Source organism: Meles meles, chromosome 6, assembly GCF_922984935.1.
Source record: "Meles meles chromosome 6, mMelMel3.1 paternal haplotype, whole genome shotgun sequence".
NCBI classification, from domain to species: domain Eukaryota; kingdom Metazoa; phylum Chordata; class Mammalia; order Carnivora; family Mustelidae; genus Meles; species Meles meles.
The window spans coordinates 85,115,156-85,137,435 of record NC_060071.1 but is presented as its reverse complement, the minus strand read 5'-3'; the positions used below and the strand labels follow the sequence as shown (position 1 = coordinate 85,137,435).

Sequence of the window (22,280 nt, the reverse complement as noted above, 5' to 3'; positions counted from 1 at the left end):
ATTGGTAATATTTTGTAATAATATATTAATATTTATCTTTGTAGTGTGTTTGATAAATTTTGGTAACAGCCTTAAAATGGTTTTCTTTTTTGTACCTTTTTAATTTTTTTTAGAGCATGGATTTAGATATGAAACAAGATTGTAGTCAACTGGTAGAAAGAATAAATGTTTTTAAAACAGCTTTTAGTGAAAATGAAGATGATGAAAGGTAAATCACTAAATTTCTTTTAATTTAATGTCAATGTTTGAAAGTTGGTATACTTCTTTAAAATTGTCTAATATAGGGGCACCTGGGTGGCTCAGTGGATTAAGCTGCTGCCTTCGGCTCAGGTCATGATATCAGGGTCCTGGGATCGAGCCCTGCATCGGGCTCTCTGCTCCACAAGGAGCCTGCTTCCTCCTCTCTCTCTGCCTGCCTCTGTGCCCACTTGTGATCTCTGTCTGTCGAATAAATAAATAAAATCTTAAAAAAAAAAAAATTGTCAGGTTACTTTCTAGAAACATACCAGCATTACCTTGCCAGCAAATAATACGATTTTCAAAACTTTGCTGCTTTATATATTTTATATGTATCAAATTTTAAGTAATAAAATTATTTAAACTTTTTTAAAAGATGTATTTATTTATTTGTCAGAGAGAGAGAGAGAGAGAGAGTGCATGTACACAAGCAGGGGGAGTGGTAGGCAGAGGGAGAAGCAGGCTCTGCTCTCAGACTCCCTACTGAGCAGGGAGCCTGATGTGGGGCTTCATCCCAGGAGTTGGGATCAGGAGTTGAGCAGACGCTCAACCAACAGAGCCACCCGGTTATCCCATAATTGTTTAAACTTTAAAAAATAAATTTTATGTCTACTTTGAATGCAGTTGATAAAAGTCTTGTAAGTAAAATGAAAGGCTTTATGCTTGAGTGAAGGAAATTGAGTTATGAGAGTATTTTTGTTTGCTCATACAAAATTAAACTTCTCTTTGCACTTATAAAGAAAGTAGGGTTCTTTATGAGGTTGGTTAACACAGTTTCTGTATGAATTTGGTTATAAAATTATATAAATGCTCTTAATTATTTTTTCTTTGTAGTCGACCAGCAGTTGCATTAATTCGGAAGTTAATAGCTGTACTAGAGTCTATTGAACGTCTACCTCTCCATTTGTATGATACACCTGGATCCACATATAACCTGCAGGTAATCATGAAAAATGTAGTCACTATTGTTTAATATGTTAGGAGTAGTCTTTTACTTTGCTTAAGAAAACAAAAACAAGAACAAACTTTGTTTCACATTGTTTTAAGTTAACAATTCTGCTTACTCATTAAAGACTGTAATCCTAATGCCATTTAATTATTTTTTAATAACTCTTGAATTATTAATATTTCAACTTTTTAAAATCAAATCACTGTGGATTTTTAATAAATATTTATTTTTAAGTAAATCATTTGGTTGAGGGTAAGTGGAAGAAGATGCTTTATCAGTGGAAAGCCAGGAAAAAAGAAATGGGTCCTTTTGTTTTAGAATTATGAGTTAAGTCCTTTGGTCTCTACGAGTATCAGTAGATGAGAAAATTTGAAAATATTTTAAGGACAATTTGTTTTTCTTGCTTTATGTCATTTGGTAAAGCCAGGTGGCCTTCCTTAGCTGTTCCTATTGATTGTTTAGGAAATCTGTCATGTGTTTTATAAGAAGCTTGTTTTTTTCCTAAATGTTTGGGTTGGCATTTACATTCATTTATTCATGTATTCTTTTGTTAACAGCGGGTATCCAAATGTGAATAGACAGAATAAATATTCTTTGTATGACTATCCCAATACAGATCTTTATTATATCTTTTGTAGGTTACCTTAGTTTTCTTTACACGTCATTTTGCCTGAATTTTGCCTTTATCCAGTATTGCACTGCATGGAATAGTTTCTTTTAAATGGAGTCTTTACTAAGTGACTAAGAATTTGTATTTGATAAAATAATGGTTACTCAAGGCAAAAATCTTGCCATACCCCCCAAGAATCCAAATGTTATCAAAGCCACTAGATTTCCAGACTAGAGAAGTTGTCCAGGGAGTTAAAGTATTTAGTTTGCCTGACATGGAATTATATATAACATGATGTTGAGATCTACTTTGTGTTTTATTTTGGGTTGAATAATGAAGAGGAGCAAGGGCTTTTTGGCACATCCCCCCTTTTTTTCTTAAATATTTTATTTGTTAAGCAATCATTATACCAAATGTGGGGTTCCAAGTTACAACCCCAAGATCGAGTCATATGCTCTACTGAGTCAGCTAGGCACCCCAGTACATCCTTTTTAAGGCTCTATCCTTTTTTTTTTTTTTTTTTTTAAGATTTTATTTATTTGTGGGTACCTAGGTGACTCAGTTTTTAAGTGTCTGCCTTCGGCTCAGGTCATGATCCCAGGGTCCTGGGATCAAGCCCTGCATCAGGCTCCCTGTAGCGAGGAGTCTGCTTCCCCCTCTCTTACTCCCCCCTGTTCGTGTTCCCTATCTCACTGGCTCTCTCTCTGTCAAATAAATAAAGTCTTTTAAAAAAAAAAGATTTTTTATTTATTTGAGAGAGACAGATCATGAGCAACGGAGGGAAGAATCTTGGAATCATGACCTGAGCCAAAGGCAGCTGCTTAACCAACTGAGCCACCCAGGCACCCCAGGGCTTTATCCTTGTGAAGTGAATGATGAAGAGGTAAGTCTCAATGACTGGAAATTCCCCCGCTTGTACAGTCCTAGGAGCATCGGCATCTTTTATTATGCACTTCCCATTTCAGGAGGCTGTGCAAGAAGGCTAGTAATGTACCCTCTGGTAGTTTTGTCGTCTAAACTGCTACCCACATGCCCGTATAAATATTTGATTATGTATCTATAGGAATTAGTGAAGATTTAAACAGCAGTGAAAAGAAAAAAAAATTAATAAACAGCAGTGAAAATGACGTAAAATTGCTAGTTTCATACTTGTTTAATAAAATGGATTGGAAACTATCTTGTATTTTTATTTTATTTTTTAAAGATTTTATTTATTTATTTGACTCAGAGACAGAGCACAAGCAGGGAAAGCAGCAGGTAGAAGGAGAGGGAGAAGCAGGCTCCTTGCTGAGCAGGGAGCCTGACAAGGGGCTCGATCCCAGGAGCCTGGGATCATAACCTGATGAGCAGATGCTTAACCAACTGAGCCATCCAGGCACCCTGTCTTGTATTTTTAAAATTTTATTAGCAGTAGCGGAGCCTGGCTCCCTCAGTTGGTAGAGCCTACGACTCTTGATCTTAGGGTTTTGAGTTTGAGCCCCATATTGGGCATAAAGCCTACCTAAAAAGTTCATTAGCCATAGATTATTTAATACATTCTGTCCTTAAAGGAATAAATTAGGGGTCCCAGGGTGGCTCAGTTGGTTAAGTGCCTGCCTTCGTCTTCGGTCATGATCCCAGGGTCCTGGGATCCAGTCTGCTATCAGGCTCCCTACTCAGTGGACAGCCTGCTTCTCTCTCTGCCTGCCGCTCCCCCTGCTTGTATTCTCTCTTTGTCTCTCTGACAAATAATAAAATCTTAAAAAAAAAACAAAGATTAGAAAAAAAGGAATAAATTAGCTAAATAATGAGCTACTCTTCATAACTTTCCTAGAAATTGAAACTTGTAAGGAATGCAGTACTTCTGTTACAGTGTTTTACGATTTCTTTAAACCATGTCTATTTAAAGTTGTTTAGAAATTTCTAAGTACATTGTTAACTTTGGTTCTCTCTTAAAAGCCAGTATCACTTGTTCAGTGGTCCTTTTAAATTTTATTTATTTATAAAGATTTTTTTTATTTATTTATTTGAGAGAGAAAGAGAGAGGAAGAGCTGAGGGAGGAGCAGAGGGAGAGGGACAAAACTCTGTACTGAGCATGGAGCCTGATGTGGTGCTTGATCTTATGACACTGAGATCATTCCCTGAGCTGAAATCAAGAGCGGGACAGTTAACTGACTAAGCCACACAGGGGCCCCCAGTGGTCCTTTAAAAAAATAATAATAATAAAAAAAATAATAGAAAACAAACATTGGTCCTTCTTCTAGGGTTATACTATAACTTAAAATTTTCAATTACTATTGAGAATGTTTCTCATTTTTATAGTTCTAAGAGAAAAACAAGGTAACTTTCTGAAGCAGTCTTATCGTTTTTTGCACAGATACTTACCAGAAGATTAAGATTTCGGTTGGAACGTGCACCTGGTGAAACTGCATTGATAGACAGGACTGGTAGGATGTTGAAGATGGAACCCCTGGCTACAGTTGAATCTCTGGAACAGTATCTCTTAAAAATGGTGAGTTTCTGGCAAGGCTGTGGTGAAATAAGCATTCTCTGCTATGGGGTTTAACCCTTTAGAAAAGAAGTTGCGGAAGTATGTGTGCAGAGTTATGGTAATGCACTTTGACCTTGTAATTCCATTTTTTGTACTCTATTTTAAGAAAATAATGTTTATGCACTATAAATGCTTTCTTCATTAAGAGGTTTATTAGAAAAAAAAAGAGGTTTATTAGAGGCATTTGTGATACTAAAATCATGAATAAAACCTTAATGTCAGTCAAAAAGACGTCTATCAAGCTGATAATTATTTCCATTAATTTGAATATTATGTAGCTATTAAAATGTATAAAGACCAATACGGGAAAAAAAAATTTGGTACAGTATGAACCGATGTTGTTTTACATTGTCTGTTGAAATAATGGAGTGAACAAATATTCTATGATATTAATAGTGGATATTTTGGTTGTAGAAATTTGAGTTTTTCTGTTTTTTTTTTTTTTTCCCACAAATACTCTTTTTTTAAAAAAAGATTTACTTATTTGCGAGAGAGTGCGTGTGCAGTGGGGAGGAGGCAGAGGGAGAAGAGGGAGAGAATCTCAAACTGCCACCTTGCTGAGCATGGAGCCCACTTTGATACTACACAGAAACACTGTAGTCTTTCATGAGTACTTGTTGGGATAAAATAAGTCAAATTGGGGCGCCTGGGTGGCTCATTCGGTTAAAAGGCTGCCTTCAGCTCAGGTCATGATCTCAGGGTCCTGGGACTGAGCCCCACATTGGGCTCCCTGCTCAGCAGGGAGTCTGCTTATTCCTCTGTACCCCCCCACCCCACCTCTGCTGTGCTCTCTCTCATTGATAAATAAACTCTTAAAAAAATAAGTCATGGGGCGCCTGGGTGGCTCAGTGGTTTAAGCCTCTGCCTTCAGCTCGGGTCATGATCTTGGGGTCCTGGGATCGAGCCCCGCATCGGGCTCTCTGCTCAGCGGGGAGCCTGCTTCCCCCTCTCTCTCTGCCTGTCTCTCTGCCTACTTGTGATCTCTCTCTCTGTCAAATAAATAAATAAATTCTTTATAAAAAAAAAAAGTCACATTAAAGGAGAGGGAAAAGTGGACAGTGCATTTGAAAATAGCATTATTAAGGTGAGTGTCTTCCATATTCTCTTTGGTATAGGTAGCAAAGCAGTGGTACGATTTTGACCGATCTTCATTTGTCTTTGTTCGGAAATTAAGAGAAGGCCAAAATTTTATATTTCGGCACCAGCATGATTTTGATGAAAATGGAATCATTTACTGGATTGGGACAAATGCGAAGTAAGTCATGCTCTTTAATGTAGAGTGAAAATATTCACCTGGAAAAAGAATTCTAGATGGTAGAATAAAATTATTAATCACTCCGAGTATCTTACACTTTAAGGAATTTTGTCTTATAGCTTAAACATAAGACTATCTCAGTTCCTTTTTATGAGGAAAAAATAAATTATCAATTTTAGAATTTTTAAAAATACGATTTTTATGTGGAAAACTGGTATGAATATATTGCAGTTATTTTAATAGTATTAACTACTAATTTTTTTTTATTTTATTTAGAACTGCATATGAATGGGTAAATCCAGCTGCTTATGGACTTGTAGTAGTAACATCATCAGAAGGAAGAAATCTACCATATGGCCGCTTAGAAGACATACTAAGTCGTGATAATTCAGCTTTAAATTGCCATAGCAATGACGATAAGAATGCCTGGTTTGCCATAGATCTGGGTCTCTGGGTGATACCATCAGCATATACACTTCGTCATGCTCGTGGTTATGGAAGGTCTGCCCTGAGAAATTGGGTTTTCCAGGTATCCAAAGATGGACAGAACTGGACTTCTTTGTATACCCATGTTGATGACTGCAGTCTCAATGAACCAGGGTTAGTTGAGGAGTCTTTGCAAATTGAAAAACTGAGTAAAGAGCTTTGTTTATTTTTATGACTGTATGCTCTTAGAGCTCTCTTCTTTGTGAAATATTAAAGCAAGTTTCTCTTTAAAAATATCACTGGAAGGATGCCTGAGTGGCTCAGTTGGTTAAGTGGCTGCCCTGGGCTTAGGTCATGATCCCAGGCTCCTTGCTCAGTAGGGAGCCTACTTCTTCCTCTCCCTCTGCATGCCACTCCCCTGCTTCTGCTCTCTATCTGACAAATAAGTAAAATCTTAAAAAAAAAATCATTTGATACTATAATTTAGGTATTAAAACTTTGAAATGATAATTTTTACGAAAACTTTTTTTAAGATTTTTTTTTTTTAAGATTTTTCTTTACTTGTCAGAAAGAGAGAGCAAGCATAAGCAGGCAGAATGGCAGGCAGAGGCAGCGGGAGAAGGAGGCTCCCTGCCAAGCAAGGAGTCTGATGTGGGACTCGATCCCAGGATACTGGGATCATGACCCGAGCCAAAGGCAGACGCTTAACCAATTGAGCCACCTAGGCGTCCCCCTTTTTTTTTTTTTTTTAAAAGATTTTATTTATTTATTTGACAGAGAGAGATCACAAGTACTCCGAGAGGCAGAGAGAGAGAGAGAGCGGGGAAGCAGGCTCCCCACCAAGCAGAGAGCCTGATGCAGGGCTTGATCCCAGGACTCCGAGATCACGACCTAAGCTGAATATAGTATACTAATAAAAATAAAAAATGGAATTAGTTTTTTACTAAACTTTCCATATATATACATGACATATGTGTATATTCTACAGATTAACAGTAGTTATTGCTGCTTAAAGAAATATGGCTAACTTTTTTTTTTTTTAAAGATTTTATTTATTTATTTGTCAGAGAGAGAGAGACAGAGAAAGATCACAAGTAGGCAGAGAGGCAGGCAGAGGCAGAGGGAGAAGCAGGCTCCCTGCTGAGCAAGGAGCGGGATATGGGACTCAATCCCAGGACACTGGGATCATGACCTGAGCCGAAGGCAGCCGCTTAACCAACTGAGCCACCCAGGTTTCCCAAATATGGCTAACTTTTAAATTTTTCTTATTTTAATATTCTTTTTCTAAATTTTATATATTGGTCATATATATATATATTTTTTTTTAAAACAAAGTATTATATTCCTTTTTAAAAACTTTATTTGAGAGAGAGTGTGCGTGCAGAAGGGGCAGAGAGAGCAGGAGAGGGAGGAGTCCATGCTAAACACAGGGGTCAATGCTGCCGACCCCATGGCCCCGAGATGACAACCTGAACTGAAACCAGGAGTCTGACACTCATCCAACTGAGCCACCCAGGTCCCCCAAAAGTATTGTATTTCTAAAAATTTTAGTCCTGCTAAGTTTTAATAGAACAGTGTGGCACATTTTGAGGGGAATATAGGGCATAAAGTTAAATTACTTTCTGCATTTCATGTCGTATGGAGAGAACTCCTTAATATTTGAATTAATAGATAATATTTTCAGGCTTTAAATTTAATATTTTAATATATTATTTTAAACTTTGCAAGAATTATAAAAATCTTTTTCATCATAGGCATATTTGTTACTCTTAAAATTTCTTGTCTTATATCTTGTCTTCAATTCTTTTTATTGATCATAAATCATTTAAAGTTATGAGACATAATCTTACACATTTAAACATTTCATTTTTAACTTAATTTCTTGATGTCTGATTTTCTCCTTTGATATCTTGATTCTTACGTAACAAACTGTGGAATTCAGTAACAGACTGAATGTGGAAGTTTGTTTATTTTTTCTGTTGGTCTCTATTATGTAAAAAATCTTCCCCACCTTAAACATCCTTTTCATCTATTTTAAAACATTACACCATTTTTCCGTAACACATTCACAGGTCAACAGCAACCTGGCCTCTTGATCCACCAAAGGATGAGAAACAAGGTTGGCGACACGTGAGAATTAAACAGATGGGGAAGAATGCTAGTGGACAAACCCACTACCTGTCACTCTCTGGATTTGAACTTTATGGCACTGTAAATGGAGTATGTGAAGACCAGCTAGGTAAAGAGATGAAGCTGGGTTTTAACTTACTGAAACAGTTCTCTTTATATAATGTGACCTGTTTATATTTCTTGAATTTCTACTTTACAGGGAAAGCAGCTAAGGAAGCAGAAGCTAATCTTAGAAGACAGAGACGTCTAGTTCGCTCCCAGGTTCTGAAATACATGGTTCCAGGGGCTCGTGTGATTAGAGGCCTTGATTGGAAATGGAGAGATCAGGATGGCAGCCCGCAAGGAGAAGGTACCGTCACAGGGGAACTGCATAATGGTGAGTAGGTGCTTAGCATTTTAGTGTAGGAGTGGAGTACTTAAATAACAAAGTATTTTTCATTATTTTGGGATAGTTTACAAATTGTTAAATGTCCCAGCACTCTATAGAACTGTATTGATTTCACATTAAAAATGGAAAATCATTTATTTAGAATTAAGGAAAAATTTTAATTTCTGTTTTGATTTAGAACTTACGCTAATATTCTAAAGTGATTAATAAGTTAGTATAAGTTGACTACTCTAAAGACACATTTTCTGCTGCTTTTTTTGGGTCTGTTATTCATAAGTTTTCATTGATCTTTAATTTCTTAGACTTTTCTTGTTAGCGTGATAGGAATGAGGCAGTAATTTTTTATTCTTTTATAAGTCATGTAAAAGAAAAAGCATTAACATTTTTAGCAACTGTTTTTTAATAAAACATAGATAAAGAATTGTAGCCTTTTTGTTTATTAATAGGTTATAAAATAACATTCCTAACGTTTCTCAGTCTACTAGCTTTTCTTTGGATTTTAAACTTTGATATTTTATAAGGTAAGGGTTGTTGTTGTTTAAATGAAATTCATACCCACTTAATAAATTACTCTTAAATTCCAAGAAGCAACTTAAAGTGCCTAGTGTTTTTTCTTATAAATACTCAAAAGGTTGATTTGTTCGTAGATGATTTGCCTAGCCAGTAGTGTGTTCTTACGAATTTTGCTTGGCATTAAGAAGAAAAAGGAGTAAAATGTTCACATTCTTAACTTAAACCAGATATCTGAAGAGTTAAAATAAAGGTGACAGTGCTTAGGAGAGTGACTAATACTTAGTATCTTGATACATTCATGTTCTACATGATATAGGCATTTATTTACCTAAATACATTCTTGATTTTATGGTTTTTGAGATTCTCTTCCTTGTATCATCTTACTACTTAATGCATTTTTTAAAAGATTTTATTTATTTATTAGAGCGAGAGAGAGCGCATGAGCAGGGGGTAGGAGCAGAAAGAAAGGGAGAGGCAGACTTCCCGCTGAGCGGGGACCCCGATGTGGGACTCAGTCCCAGGACCTTGGGATTATGACCTAAGCAGAAGGCAGACACTTAACCAACTGAGCCACCCAAGGGACCTACTTAATCCATTTCTGTGCAGTTATACCGTAACTGCAAATTGTTGTCATTATAGCAGGTTTACAGTGAATGAGCAAAGATATAACTGCCCAAATTCATAAAAACCAATAATAGTTGAGAGGACAGTAGTACCATTCAACCAGAAATTTTAAATGTTTTTAGACATCTTAATGATACTTAGTTAATATTCTAAATTGTTTGTTTTGGCTTTTAAGTGTGTGGGCTAGTTAGGGGTATATGAACGCAGGTTATTTTTCTCAGGCTGGAGTTAGCCGAAGTGACTGCCTAGGAAAATGGGAATCTTAATTTTAGAATTTAGTATATAAGAAAAGCTTTTTTGGCTGACTGGATTAATGTAGAGTTTCAGCTGATGAAGTTGGCTGATCTTATTGAGTCTTATATTGAAACCATTATGTTAGTGAAAGTGCTTGGTTTTCAAATAGTAAACCAACCATTTCTTTTTCTTTTTCTTTTTTAATTTTTAACATTTTACTTTTAAGTATTCTCTGTACCTAATGTAGGGCTTGAACTCACAACCCCAAGATCAAGAATCACTCCACTGACTGAACACACTCCACTGACTGAACTAACCATTTCTTTTGGTGGGGAGGGGCACAGGGAGAGGGAGAGAATCTTAGGCAGGATCCACATCCAGTGTGGAGCCTGATGTGGAGCTCGATTTCATAACCCTGAGATCACAACCTGAGCTGAAATCAAGAGTTGGATGCTTAACTGAGCCACCTGGGTGCCCCAAATATCTTTCCTTTCTAAAGAATCTATGTGTCAGTGGAAATACCCTTTTCCCCCCATCTGTTCCACAAAATTGAGTACCTACCATGTACTGGTATTTTTGGTAAATTGTTAGATTTCATGTAAACAATGGTCACCAAAAAAGTATGATTTCCTGCCTTCTGAGTGAAATAGATGAACATACATTTACAGATCTTGATGGCTGCTATGAAATAAATTATCAGCATATTTTTGGGCCAATTAATGTATATAACGCTATTTTTATTTGGAATTGGTAGATGTTTTTGAACCTCTCCTTTATTCACACTATTCCATGTTGCAGAAGAGATGGTTAAATGTTGGTTCTTCCCAACTTATTTCAGCATATGGTATAAATGGGAGCAATTGAAATTTCATCAAAACTAGATTATGTAGATTTGGGGCTGTTAGTTTTTCTCTCATAGAACTCCTATGCAGATAATCCCCACAGGTGATTCAGTATTACTTATACCCCTCTGAGCCTCATCATAAACATATATGAATTTGTTACGTGTGTGTGCGCATGCATGGGAGTACTTGCGTGTGTGGGTGAAGTACTTTCAGACTTTAGAAAAGCTTAAACGTGTTCTATTTTTAAAAATACGTGTATTTTTATGTGTTGTGTTTTCCCTGAAGTAGTTAGCAAATAACACTAAACTAAGATTGTAAAATTTTTATTATTCTCCATTCTGCTAGGTAATTTGTTTTACTGCTTTTGGAATTTAATTACTGTTTTTTAAAAAGAACAAGTATTGTTTTACAAGTTCAAGTCAATATACATTGAATATCATGTTCATTAGTTCTTTGCACATTATTAGCTTTAGCTTATAGGTTCTAATAAAGAGCCTACCAATACTTTAAAAATTTTGTTTTTAGAATTTTCTGTGCTTATTCAAATATATTAAACTTAATCATAAGAAAACCAAGTAACCACTGAACTTTGAGAACACAACCGAAATGCTAACTTAGTATTATTTGAGCTGGTTAAAATTTGTACAGTAATATATGAATATTTTGTTTGTCAATTATTAGAATTTAGCCCAAACATAAAAACTAATGATAAGTCAGAACTTTTTTCTAAAAAGAACATTCAACCACATAATCACATTTAGCAATTAAAAAACCTTTTATTTAGATATCATCTGTACTTAACTGAAGGTGTAGTATATCACCATTTGTATCACTTTTTACAGTTTTAATAGTTCTTCCCCTTAAAAGACACCCCAGTAGATGTAAACATGACCCTTACATTGTTTTCAGATATCAGCAGAGCATGCAGTTCAGAAATAAGAGAAATAAAAGGAAGAATTTAATTTTAGTTGGCAGACCTTAAATGGCTATAGAAATTCAGAGAAGTACAGCAGTGATGAAAAGCTGATCCCATATTGTGGAGCTACTGTCTGACACGCTCCTCTCTGCTTTCTGCTGGGTCTCACAAACTCCTGTCCCTTTCCAGGCTGGATTGATGTCACCTGGGATGCTGGTGGCTCAAACTCTTACCGTATGGGCGCAGAAGGAAAATTTGACCTCAAGCTTGCACCAGGGTACGACCCTGATACAGTGGCATCACCCAAACCTGTTTCATCCACTGTTTCAGGCACAACGCAATCATGGAGCAGCTTGGTGAAAAACAACTGTCCAGACAAGACCTCTGCTGCTGCAGGCTCCTCAAGTAGAAAAGGAAGCAGCAGTTCTGTGTGTAGCGTGGCCAGTAGCAGCGACATCAGCTTGGGTTCGACCAAAACGGAACGGAGATCAGAAATTGTAATGGAACACAGTATAGTTTCAGGAGCTGATGTCCATGAACCAATTGTTGTTCTTTCATCTGCTGAAAACGTCCCTCAAACAGAAGTAGGGTCATCTTCCAGTGCAAGCACCAGCACCTTAACAGCGGAAACGGGAAGTGAAAATGCCGAAAGAAAGTTAGGCCCTGATAGTTCTGTTCGCACTCCTGGGGAGTCTAGTGCAATATCCATGGGAATTGTTAGTGTTAGTTCTCCTGATGTTAGTTCAGTGTCTGAGTTAACTAATAAAGAAGCAGCTTCACAACGGCCCCTTAGCTCTTCAGCAAGTAACAGACTGTCAGTGAGTTCTTTGTTGGCTGCTGGGGCCCCTATGAGCTCTAGTGCAAGTGTACCTAATCTGTCCTCAAGAGAAACATCTAGCTTGGAGAGTTTTGTAAGGAGAGTGGCAAACATAGCACGGACTAATGCCACGAACAACATGAATCTAAGCCGAAGCAGCAGTGATAACAACACTAATACTTTGGGGAGGAATGTGATGAGCACAGCAAGTAAGTGAGCTTTTCCTTATGGAACCCAATGGTTTTTCCACTCGGAGGGATGCACAGTAGGGTTTCTTGTTCAGTGGGTTCTGGCTGCAGTCTTTAATTAGATCGTTAACCGTGTTACATACAACTACGTCAGATTTAACACTTCAGGAATCTGCAGTTCTGTAGAATCATGATCTCTTAAGAATTCAGATCAGGTGTGATAAAGAACCTCTTAATCCAGAAGGATAAAACAGTAACACACTTCTGTTTTTCACTCTTCTAAAATAATTAAGTTCAGCTGCATGAGGATAATAGATGACTATTAAATACTGTTATCGTCAACTGAAATCAGAGCATCACACTGGTCTAACTTTTCCTTGGGTCCTAAATTGATACTAGCTTCTGAAAGGTGTTTAATTCTAACGTAAGCTAATGGGTTAAAGTAATTCCTTTGGAAAATGTCATTGGGAATTAGTTCATTGCCTGTTTCAGTTTTTAAAAAAAGCGAGGCTTAATTTTTTGGAAAAATAACAGCGTTATACAAACAAGGATTTCTAGTTGGATTTCAGTTGGGTTCCCAAAGTTGTTGCTTTTCAGCCTTTTAATAATTAGTGTTTCATGATCTCATTCTAAATATATAACCTAGTTTTTCTTAGGTTTATACAATCCCACCAGTTGTACTGATTTGCTTCATTTTTATCTTTAGCTTCTCCTCTTATGGGTGCTCAGAGTTTTCCCAATTTGACCACACCTGGTACCACATCAACAGTGACAATGTCAACATCCAGTGTGACTAGCAGCAGCAATGTAGCTACAGCAACAACAGTTTTATCAGTTGGTCAGTCCTTAAGTAATACTTTAACTACCAGCCTCACATCAACCTCCAGTGAGAGTGACACAGGTCAGGAAGCAGAATATTCCTTATATGGTAAGTGATAGTTTAAAATACTTAGGTATTTGTGTAGTGATGCTTTTAGTATGTTTTCCTGCTATGTTGTTTTTAACTGTCAATTAGAAAATAATTATCCACTCTTATTAAAGATATGGCATCTTCATATAAGATGAAAGAACTCCGTGCTATGGGACATTAAATGATCTGATCATAAGCGGACATCTAGGAACTTTTGTGTCCTCCTTTTTTACCTTTTGTGCACTGATGAAGTTTTATTAGAATATATTTGACATCTTTATCAGAAAAGAAGTGTAAGAGATTAATAAGCTTTGTGAAGTTATATTCTTTGTATACTATAATGTAAGAGGAAAAACACTCCCCCTGTGTATCTCCTGTGTTCTGAACACTCTGTTCACAGAACACTTCACAGCTGGCACCGCTGACTACCAGATGTTTGTGAAGTTTTCCCATACCAAGCAGTTTTCAGACTTATCACCTGGTGTCATACAGTTTAACTCAGTCACTCAGTTCTAGCATCGTTAACTACCTGGAGATAGTGTCACATCCCATAGGTAAAGGACTTGGTTCCATAACACCACCTCCCCACCCCTTCAGACACTGAATTGAAAGTCCAGGTTGTCATCTGTGCTACATACTGGCTATAAATTGGAGGCTTCCATGACCCTCTGCTCTGGCTTGATTAATTTGCTGAAGTGGCTCACAGGATTCAGGGAAACATTTTATTTACTAGAGTAACCGTTTCTAACAAGAAATATATATATATATAATATATAATTTAGGATATATAATTCAGGAACAGCCAGATAGAAGAGTTGCATAGGGTGAGGTCTGGAAGGTCCCAAGCACAAGAGTATTTGTTCCTTGGAGTCTGGAAACTCTTGTCATTCCATGGATGTATTCTTGTCTGTCAGTTTGGAAGCTCTTTGAATCCTCTATTTGTCAGGGTGGAGGGAGGAGGTGTTTAGAGACTTCATGACTTAAGCACAAATGATTAAATTATTAGCCATTGGTGTTTGGACTCCGTATCTGGCCCCTCTTCTTTCCCCAGAAAGGGATTATCTTTCCAGATATCTCTTTTTACTCAGTACATTGTGAAATTATTTTCACATTGTTCAGTATGTTTCTACAGTGTTTGACTATATGACCATTATTTAATAAATTCTCCATTTTGGACATTTAAATTACACCTTTTCATTACTATAAACTGTTCTGAATCAGCATCTTTGAATTGTACTATTGTGTATTCCCTTAAGGTACTTTTTTAAAAGAAGTAGTAGCTGAATTGCCTTTCAAAAAGGTTGCACTTCCATCATTATTGTTGTTGAATATCCTTTACCATGCATACATACATACATTCATACATCTTTGATGCCACTGCTTGTTGTTTTTTTTTTTTTTTTTAAAAGATTTATTTATTTATTTATTTAAGGAGAGAGCGAGAGATTGAGAGGTTGAGAGAAGAAGTCAGGGGAGGGGCAGAGGGAGAAGCAAACTCCTTGTGGAATAGGGAGCCTGTTGTGGAACTTGATCCCAGAATGGTGGGATCATGACCTGAGCTAAAGGCAGACGCCTAACTGACTGAGCCACCCAGGTGCCTGGCCATTCTTTTTAAAAATTGAATTTGTTGGGGCTCCTGGGTAGCTCAGTGGGTTAAAGCCTCTGCCTTTGGCTTGGGTTATAATCCCAGGGTCCTAGGGTCAAGCCCCACATCGGGCTCTCTGCTCAGCGGGGAGCCTGCTTCCCTTCCTCTCTCTGCCTGCCTCTCTGCCTACTTGTGATCTCTGTCTGTCAAATAAATAAAATCTTTTTAGAAAACTGAATTTGTTAATTTCAAATATTTCAAGTACTATTTTATGTAAATCTTACTTTATTATGTTTTCTTTTTTTCTCTGAATGTATCCTCTCCTATTCCAAGCCAGAAATTGGATCTGATGTTCTATGGTTTTAAGAGAATCATCCTATTTCTCTGCATCTGCCTTATCTATAAAATGTGTATGTAGCAAAATGGTGATGGTGATTATACCAGAGTATGTAAATTTATCGAATAAACTATACTCCACTCTGGTTTTTGTCATGGAGCCTCTCTGCCCCTCTCTGCTTATTGGTTACATGTTAACTTTAGGCTTTATTGATCATGTGAAAGTTAAGTAGGTTATGGGTCTGCTAGTGGGAAAGAATATTAAATAGGTAGGGCTACTGGTTGCCTTTTGAAAATTATTGTTAGAAGATTACAGTTTTCTTTTTCACATTTCGAAAACTGGAGGACTCTTTAAGGATGCTGCTGTGAAGGATCAGAGGAACATCTGCATTATAAAATAATTTCTGTGTGCAGACTTTTACTGTGTTAGGTTTTGAGGGGTGTGATTCTGTGATATGGTCAAATCTATGAAATAAGGAGCTATTTAAATGTTCTTATACTCTGCTAAACAGACGATCATGATTTTTAAAAAAGCCTTGATTTCAGTGAATTATAACATGTGAAAGATGGGATTTCAGTATCTAAAGTCACATTGTTTTCCTTTGATAGTTAGCCAAAAGTGGAATTCATTATGTGTGTGCATGTGTGTGTGTGTGTGTGTGTGTGTGTACTACCACATTATGTTCATGAGAACCAGTCCTAAATTGCAGGATGGCACCTTAACATGTTTTAGGGATAATATATTTCATCAAATTTAAGATTCCATTAATTATAATTATTTTATGTCACTGAGGAAAAAATACTGCCAATTTAGCTGTGACTTGCCATTGCTTGTAAGACACATTCTGATTCCAGAATATTAAAGTGTTAAAAAAAATATATGCCTTAGAAACTAATTGAATATAGTATCAGGCCTCTTTCTTCTACTAACCATCTAGTAAAAGGTAATGAATTTTAATCTTGTGTAATTATTAGATTTAAAAAATATATATTTTGTTCATAGGTTTGCAGATAAAAGATTCTTCCAAGTAATTATAAATTGTCTTTTGAATGTTCTTTTGGAATATAGAGTGTGCATTGTCTTTATTTACAGAAATTTTTTTTTTCATATCCAGTAAAACTCCTGTTTTAGTCCCTTATTACTTTCTATTTTTAGTTCTCGTGCAGAACAGCTTGTCAGCATCTTCATTGTGTGGGACTGTTTATCTGACACAGACTTCATGGGGTGGGGGGTAAGGGAATATGGATAATATGAAAGATGGTACATATATTAGTCCATAGTACATTGGCAGTGTCATTAAGTAGTTGTTATCTTTAACCTGCCAGGTCACATAGCTAAACCCAGCCTCTCTGATAGACTGACTTTATTCTGCCTTTTCCTTATATGATAGTTTACAGTTTCTATTTATATATTTTCTTCTTTTTTTTCCTTAAAAAAAATTTTTTTTTTTTTGAGAGCATGACCAGTTGGGAGCGACAGAGGGAGAAAGAGAATCTTAATCAGGTTCCATGTCCCATGTGGAGCCCAGTGTAGGGTGCAGCCTCGTGACCCTGATCATGACCTCAGCCGAAATCAAGAGTCAGATGCTTAGGGCGCCTGGGTGGCTCAGTGGGTTAAACCTCTGTCTTCGGCTCAGGTCACGATCTCAGGGTCCTGGGATCGAGCCCCGTGTTGGGCTCTCTGCTCAGCAGGGAGCTTGCTCCCCCATCAACTCTCTCTCTGCCTGCCTCCTCTCTGCTTGCTTGTGATTTCTCTGTCAAATAAATAAATAAAACCTTAAAAAAAAAGTCAGATGTTTAACCGTTTGAACCACCCAGCCACCCCTCATTTGTTTACTTTTTTTTTTTTTTTTAAGATTTTACTTATTTATTTGACAGAGAGATAGATCACAAGTAGGCGGAGCGGCAGGCAGAGAGAGGGGGAAGCAGGCTCCCCTCCGAGAAGAGAGCCCGATGCGGGGCTCGATCCCAGGACCCCGGGATCGTGACCCGAGCCGAAGGCAGCGACTCAATCCACTGAGCCACCCAGGTCTCTTGAATTTTACCTTTGTTTTGTAAGACCAGTACACAGTTACCTTATAATGCTTTGTTAATTATGTCGAGAATAAGGTTGTTGGTTTTCTTTTCTAGATTTCCTGGATAGCTGTCGTGCCAGTACTCTGTTAGCTGAGCTAGATGATGATGAAGACTTGCCTGAGCCAGATGAGGAAGATGATGAGAATGAAGATGACAATCAGGAGGACCAAGAATACGAGGAGGTTATGGTAGAGAGATTGTCTCCCATTCTCTTAACTAACATAAGATGTTTATAATTGAAATGAAAAGAGGAAAAGCAAAGTCCTGGTTAAACTTTGAAATAGGGAAATATGGGATGACTATGAAAAAATGTGGTTAATTAAGAAAAGCACCTTTAATCTGAACATTTATGATTCTCTCTTTTTTTTTTTAAATATTTTATTTATTTGACAGAGAGAAATCACAACGAGGCAGAGAGGCAGGCAGAGAGAGAGGAGGAAGCAGGCTCCCCGAGGAACAGAGAGCCCGATGTGGGGCTCGATCCTAGGGCCCTGAGATCACGACCTGGGCCGAAGGCAGAGGCTTTAACCCACTGAGCCACCCAGGCGCCCCTGATTCTCTTTTAAGAGAAAATAAATTGGTTATATTTGGAAAATAATAAAATGTCACATGCTGATGTTTTAACAGGTTTAAAAGTATAAAGAACTGCACTGATCCTGAAGAATATAATTTTTACGTTCCTTTCAAAATAATTGGACTATTTTATTTTATATTTTTTAAAGATTTTATTTATTTACTTGAAAATTGAAAGAGATCATGCACAAGCGGGAGGAGTGGCAGGGAGAGGGAGTAGCAGGTTCCTTGCTTGATGCAGTGCTCGATCCCATGGCCCTGGTACTGGGACCCAAGCTGGAGGCAATCACTCAACCAACTGAGCCACCCAGGCACTCTAATTAAACTATTTTAGTATGTACTGTTTTGTGAGCAGTAACTCTGTATTATTTCATCATTCTTTATAGCTGTGAGGTAGAAACATAGAAGAAATAATATGTCCTAGTTAATCGATCAGTTAAGTACAAAAGTAGGGACCTAAGCTTAGGAAGTGTGATCCAGAACTCTTAATGTTTAACCACTGCGATTATCTTCAAACTGAACTTATACCTGGAAATACCCTTTATTGTAACTTGTATATTTTTTATTTTTCTTTATAAAATGTTATTAGATTTTTTTAAATTTCACAGGTTGCTTTTTAATGGTATGAAGGATTCCCAAGAAATTCTTTCAGTATGACTTACATAAAAACAGATATTACTGTAACATATTTCTTGTGAAGGTTGTGTATGAGGCATGTTGAATATAGAGCGTCCAATCTGTAAGTTTTGTGAAGATGGCTAATGAATATGAAGTTTTTTTTTAATGATAGTTGATGATAGGGTGGATAGTTTTAGGTTAAGGCTGAATGGGGATATATATATGAGTCAAATAATTAGACATGTCTCTTCACATTTTCTTATTCCAGATTCTGAGACGTCCATCCCTGCAGCGTCGAGCTGGCTCTCGCTCTGATGTAACACACCATGCTGTCACCTCGCAGCTACCACAAGTCCCTGCTGGAGCAGGGAGCCGACCTATTGGGGAGCAGGTAATATCTTAATTTTTATCTTCCCTATTGTGTATTTTCCTCCCTTTTTACAGTAAAGCATCAACCAAAATGCCTAGAAGAATATATGGGGATTGAGGTGGGGGTGAGAAGCTACCAGATAAACAAAAAAAAATTTCCCTTACTGCTTGGGTTTTTTTTAAAGATTTTATTTATTTATTTGACAGACAGAGATCACAAGTAGGCAGAGAGGCAGGCAGAGAGAGAATGAGGAGGAAGCAGGCTCCCCACTGAGCAGAGAGCCCAATGCTGGGCTCCATCCCAGGACTCTGGGATCATGACCCGAGCCAAAGGCAGAGGCTTTAACCCACTGAGCCACCCAGGCGCCCCCTGCTTTGGTTTTATAGTCTAGAAAGAGTCCATGATTGCTCTGGCATAATGCATAAGGGAGTTTCTTACTTGAAAGCACTTCATCTTGGCCCTTGTGTAACAGTTAACATTTATTAAAATGATTAATTTAATTTAATTTTTTTAAAGATTTTATTTATTTATTTGACACACACACAGAGACATCACAAGTAGGCAGAGAGGAAGGCAGAGAGAGAGGAGGAAGCAGGCTCTCTGCTGAGCAAAGAACCCAATGCGGGACTCAATTCCAGGACTCTGGGATCGTGACCTGAGCTGAAGACAGAGGCTTAACCCACTGAGCCACCCAGGCACCCAAAATGATTGATTTTATTATCTAAGATTTATAGGTTTGGTAATAGTAGTAGGGTTAATAATATTAGTCTATTAGCTGAACATTTATTATTCATGAATAAATTGTTATTTTAAAATTTATTTTATATTTATATAAATATTTCATATTATATATTATATTTGTATATGAATATATTTTATATTTTATTTATATTTATATTATGTTATTTATATAAAGTTGAATTAATAAATAATTCATTTATTAATCACGAAAGATATCAATAATTAAGTCCTTGTCTTGGTTTTAATACTTCCCGTGTATTAACTAATTCAGTCCTTTCAACAACATTTTGAGGGTTATTATCAGCCCTAATTTTTAGATGAAGTGGTTGGTAAAGGTCACATGTAGACGTTTTGGATCTAGGACTAAAACACAAACATTCTCATTACGAAGATACCATATGTCCATTTCATTTGTTATAAAAGTTAATTTAAGTGTTCGGAATATGAGAGGCTCTGTGTGCATATAAGTATATGCATAATTGTTATTTATGATATCAGATATTTACAACATTTACCATTCATTGATCTTTTTTGTTGATAGTAAAAGTGAAGAGAAGAAAATGTTCCTTTAAAAAACTTTCATTATGCAAATTTTCAAACATGCTTGAGGTAGAAAGAATAACGCAGTGAATCCCTAAGAACTCATCATCTGTAATGATTACCAACACTTTGTCTAACATGTTTGATTTATTTGCCCACAGTTACTTAAAGCATCTTCCAAGCATTATATTTCATATATAATCCATATATAATAAAATTTACTTACATTTTTTAAAAGTAACTTATTTAAAAATAATTGTAAGTTCACAGATTCACAGGAGGTTCCAAAGATAGGTTTTGTGCCCTTTGCCCAGTTTCTTCCAATGGTTACCCCTTACCTAATTAGAGTCTAACATCAAAATCAGGAAATTGATACTGATACAGTGTATGTATATGGTTCTTTCTCATTTTATTGTTTGTGGATTAGAGTAAGCACCATTAAGGCAATTTACTTTTGGTAAGATTAAATCGTTAAGAAATATATGTACCGGGGCGCCTGGGTGGCTCAGTGGGTTAAAGCCTCTGCCTTCGGCTCAGGTCATGATCCCAGGGTCCTGGGATCGAGCCCCACATTGGACTCTCTGCTCCTCAGGGAGCCTTCCTCCTCTCTCTCTGCCTGCTTCTCTGCCTAGTTGTGATTTCTGTCAAATAAATAAAATATTTAAAAAAAAAAATATATATATATGTACCTATTTACACTTACGTCATCTTATGCTTAAAAACTATGGCTAAATAAGGAAGTGTAATAGCTATATAGAGAAGTATTTAACATCCACCTCATTTTAAAGATAGCGTGTCACTTTTGCAGTAAAGAAAAGTTTTATCTTGTTTATCTGTATGTGGAATTTTAACAGGAAGAAGAGGAGTATGAAACTAAAGGAGGACGTCGGAGAACATGGGATGATGATTATGTACTCAAGAGGCAGTTTTCTGCTTTGGTTCCTGCTTTTGATCCTAGACCTGGTCGTACTAATGTCCAACAGACGACTGATCTAGAGATTCCACCCCCAGGTATTGTGTATTTTAGTTTTGTGATTTATTTTGAACATACACCAAGCAAGATAGTTACATGTAATTAGGAAAGCAGGTGGCTACTTACATATTCAGGTTATAAAGAAAAGTTTTCGGAAAAAAGAAACAACTATTTATCAGCCAAAAGTCCTTAAAAGATAGATTTTTTTTTTTTTAGAAGATTTAATTTATTTATTTGACAGACACAAGTAGGCAGAGAGGCAGGCAGAGAGAGAGAGAGGAGGAAGCAGGCTCCCTACTGAGCAGAGAGCCCAATGCGGGACTCGATCCCAGGACTCTGGGATCATGACCTGAGCCGAAGGCAGAGGCCTCAACCCACTGAGCCACCCAGGTGCCCGATTTTTTTTTGGAAAGATTTATTTATTTGAGAGAGAGGGAGAGAACACAAGCATGGGAGAGGAGCAGAGGGAGAAGGAGAAGCAGACTCCCCCACTGAGCATGGAGCCCTGTGCAGGCTGGGATCTGACCTGAGTCAAAGGCAGATGCTTAAATGACTGCCACCCAGGTGCCCCAATACAGATTATTTTTAAAGGGGTAAATTACAGTACTTTAAAAAACAGTGTGTTCTGTATTTGTGTAATTTCTAAAGGAAGGCTCACCCTCAGTGAGCCTGGGTGGCTCAGTGGGTTGAGCCTCTGCCTTCAGCTCAGGTCATGATCTCAGCATCCTGGGATCTAGCCCTGCATTGGGCTCTCTGCTCGGCGGTGACCTGCTTCGCCCTTCTCTCTGCCTGCCTTTCTGCTTACTTGTGATCTTTCTCTCTCTCTCTCTGTCAAATAAATAAATAAAATCTTTAAAAAAAAAAAAAAAGGCTCACTTAAAGGTAGATAATTTGT

General features: G+C 37.1%; 1 protein-coding gene across 6 annotated transcripts in view; it reads left to right on the top strand.

The window, feature by feature from the left end:
* The window catches only part of HECTD1 (HECT domain E3 ubiquitin protein ligase 1), a 97,881-nt gene that overhangs the window by 57,843 nt on the left and 17,758 nt on the right, over positions 1-22,280 (top strand). For 3 of the 6 annotated variants that reach the window (XM_046008880.1, XM_046008878.1, XM_046008879.1), the window contains exons 18-29: positions 114-208; positions 1,072-1,177; positions 4,154-4,288; positions 5,443-5,582; positions 5,859-6,182; positions 8,081-8,247; positions 8,338-8,514; positions 11,848-12,684; positions 13,370-13,591; positions 17,625-17,758; positions 19,030-19,152; positions 21,267-21,423. In XM_046008880.1, the coding sequence (XP_045864836.1) occupies positions 114-208; positions 1,072-1,177; positions 4,154-4,288; positions 5,443-5,582; positions 5,859-6,182; positions 8,081-8,247; positions 8,338-8,514; positions 11,848-12,684; positions 13,370-13,591; positions 17,625-17,758; positions 19,030-19,152; positions 21,267-21,423 (2,617 nt within the window). The remainder of the gene's footprint in view (positions 1-113; positions 209-1,071; positions 1,178-4,153; positions 4,289-5,442; positions 5,583-5,858; positions 6,183-8,080; positions 8,248-8,337; positions 8,515-11,847; positions 12,685-13,369; positions 13,592-17,624; positions 17,759-19,029; positions 19,153-21,266; positions 21,424-22,280) is intronic. The other 3 variants (XM_046008882.1, XM_046008881.1, XM_046008884.1) reach the window with 3 other exon arrangements.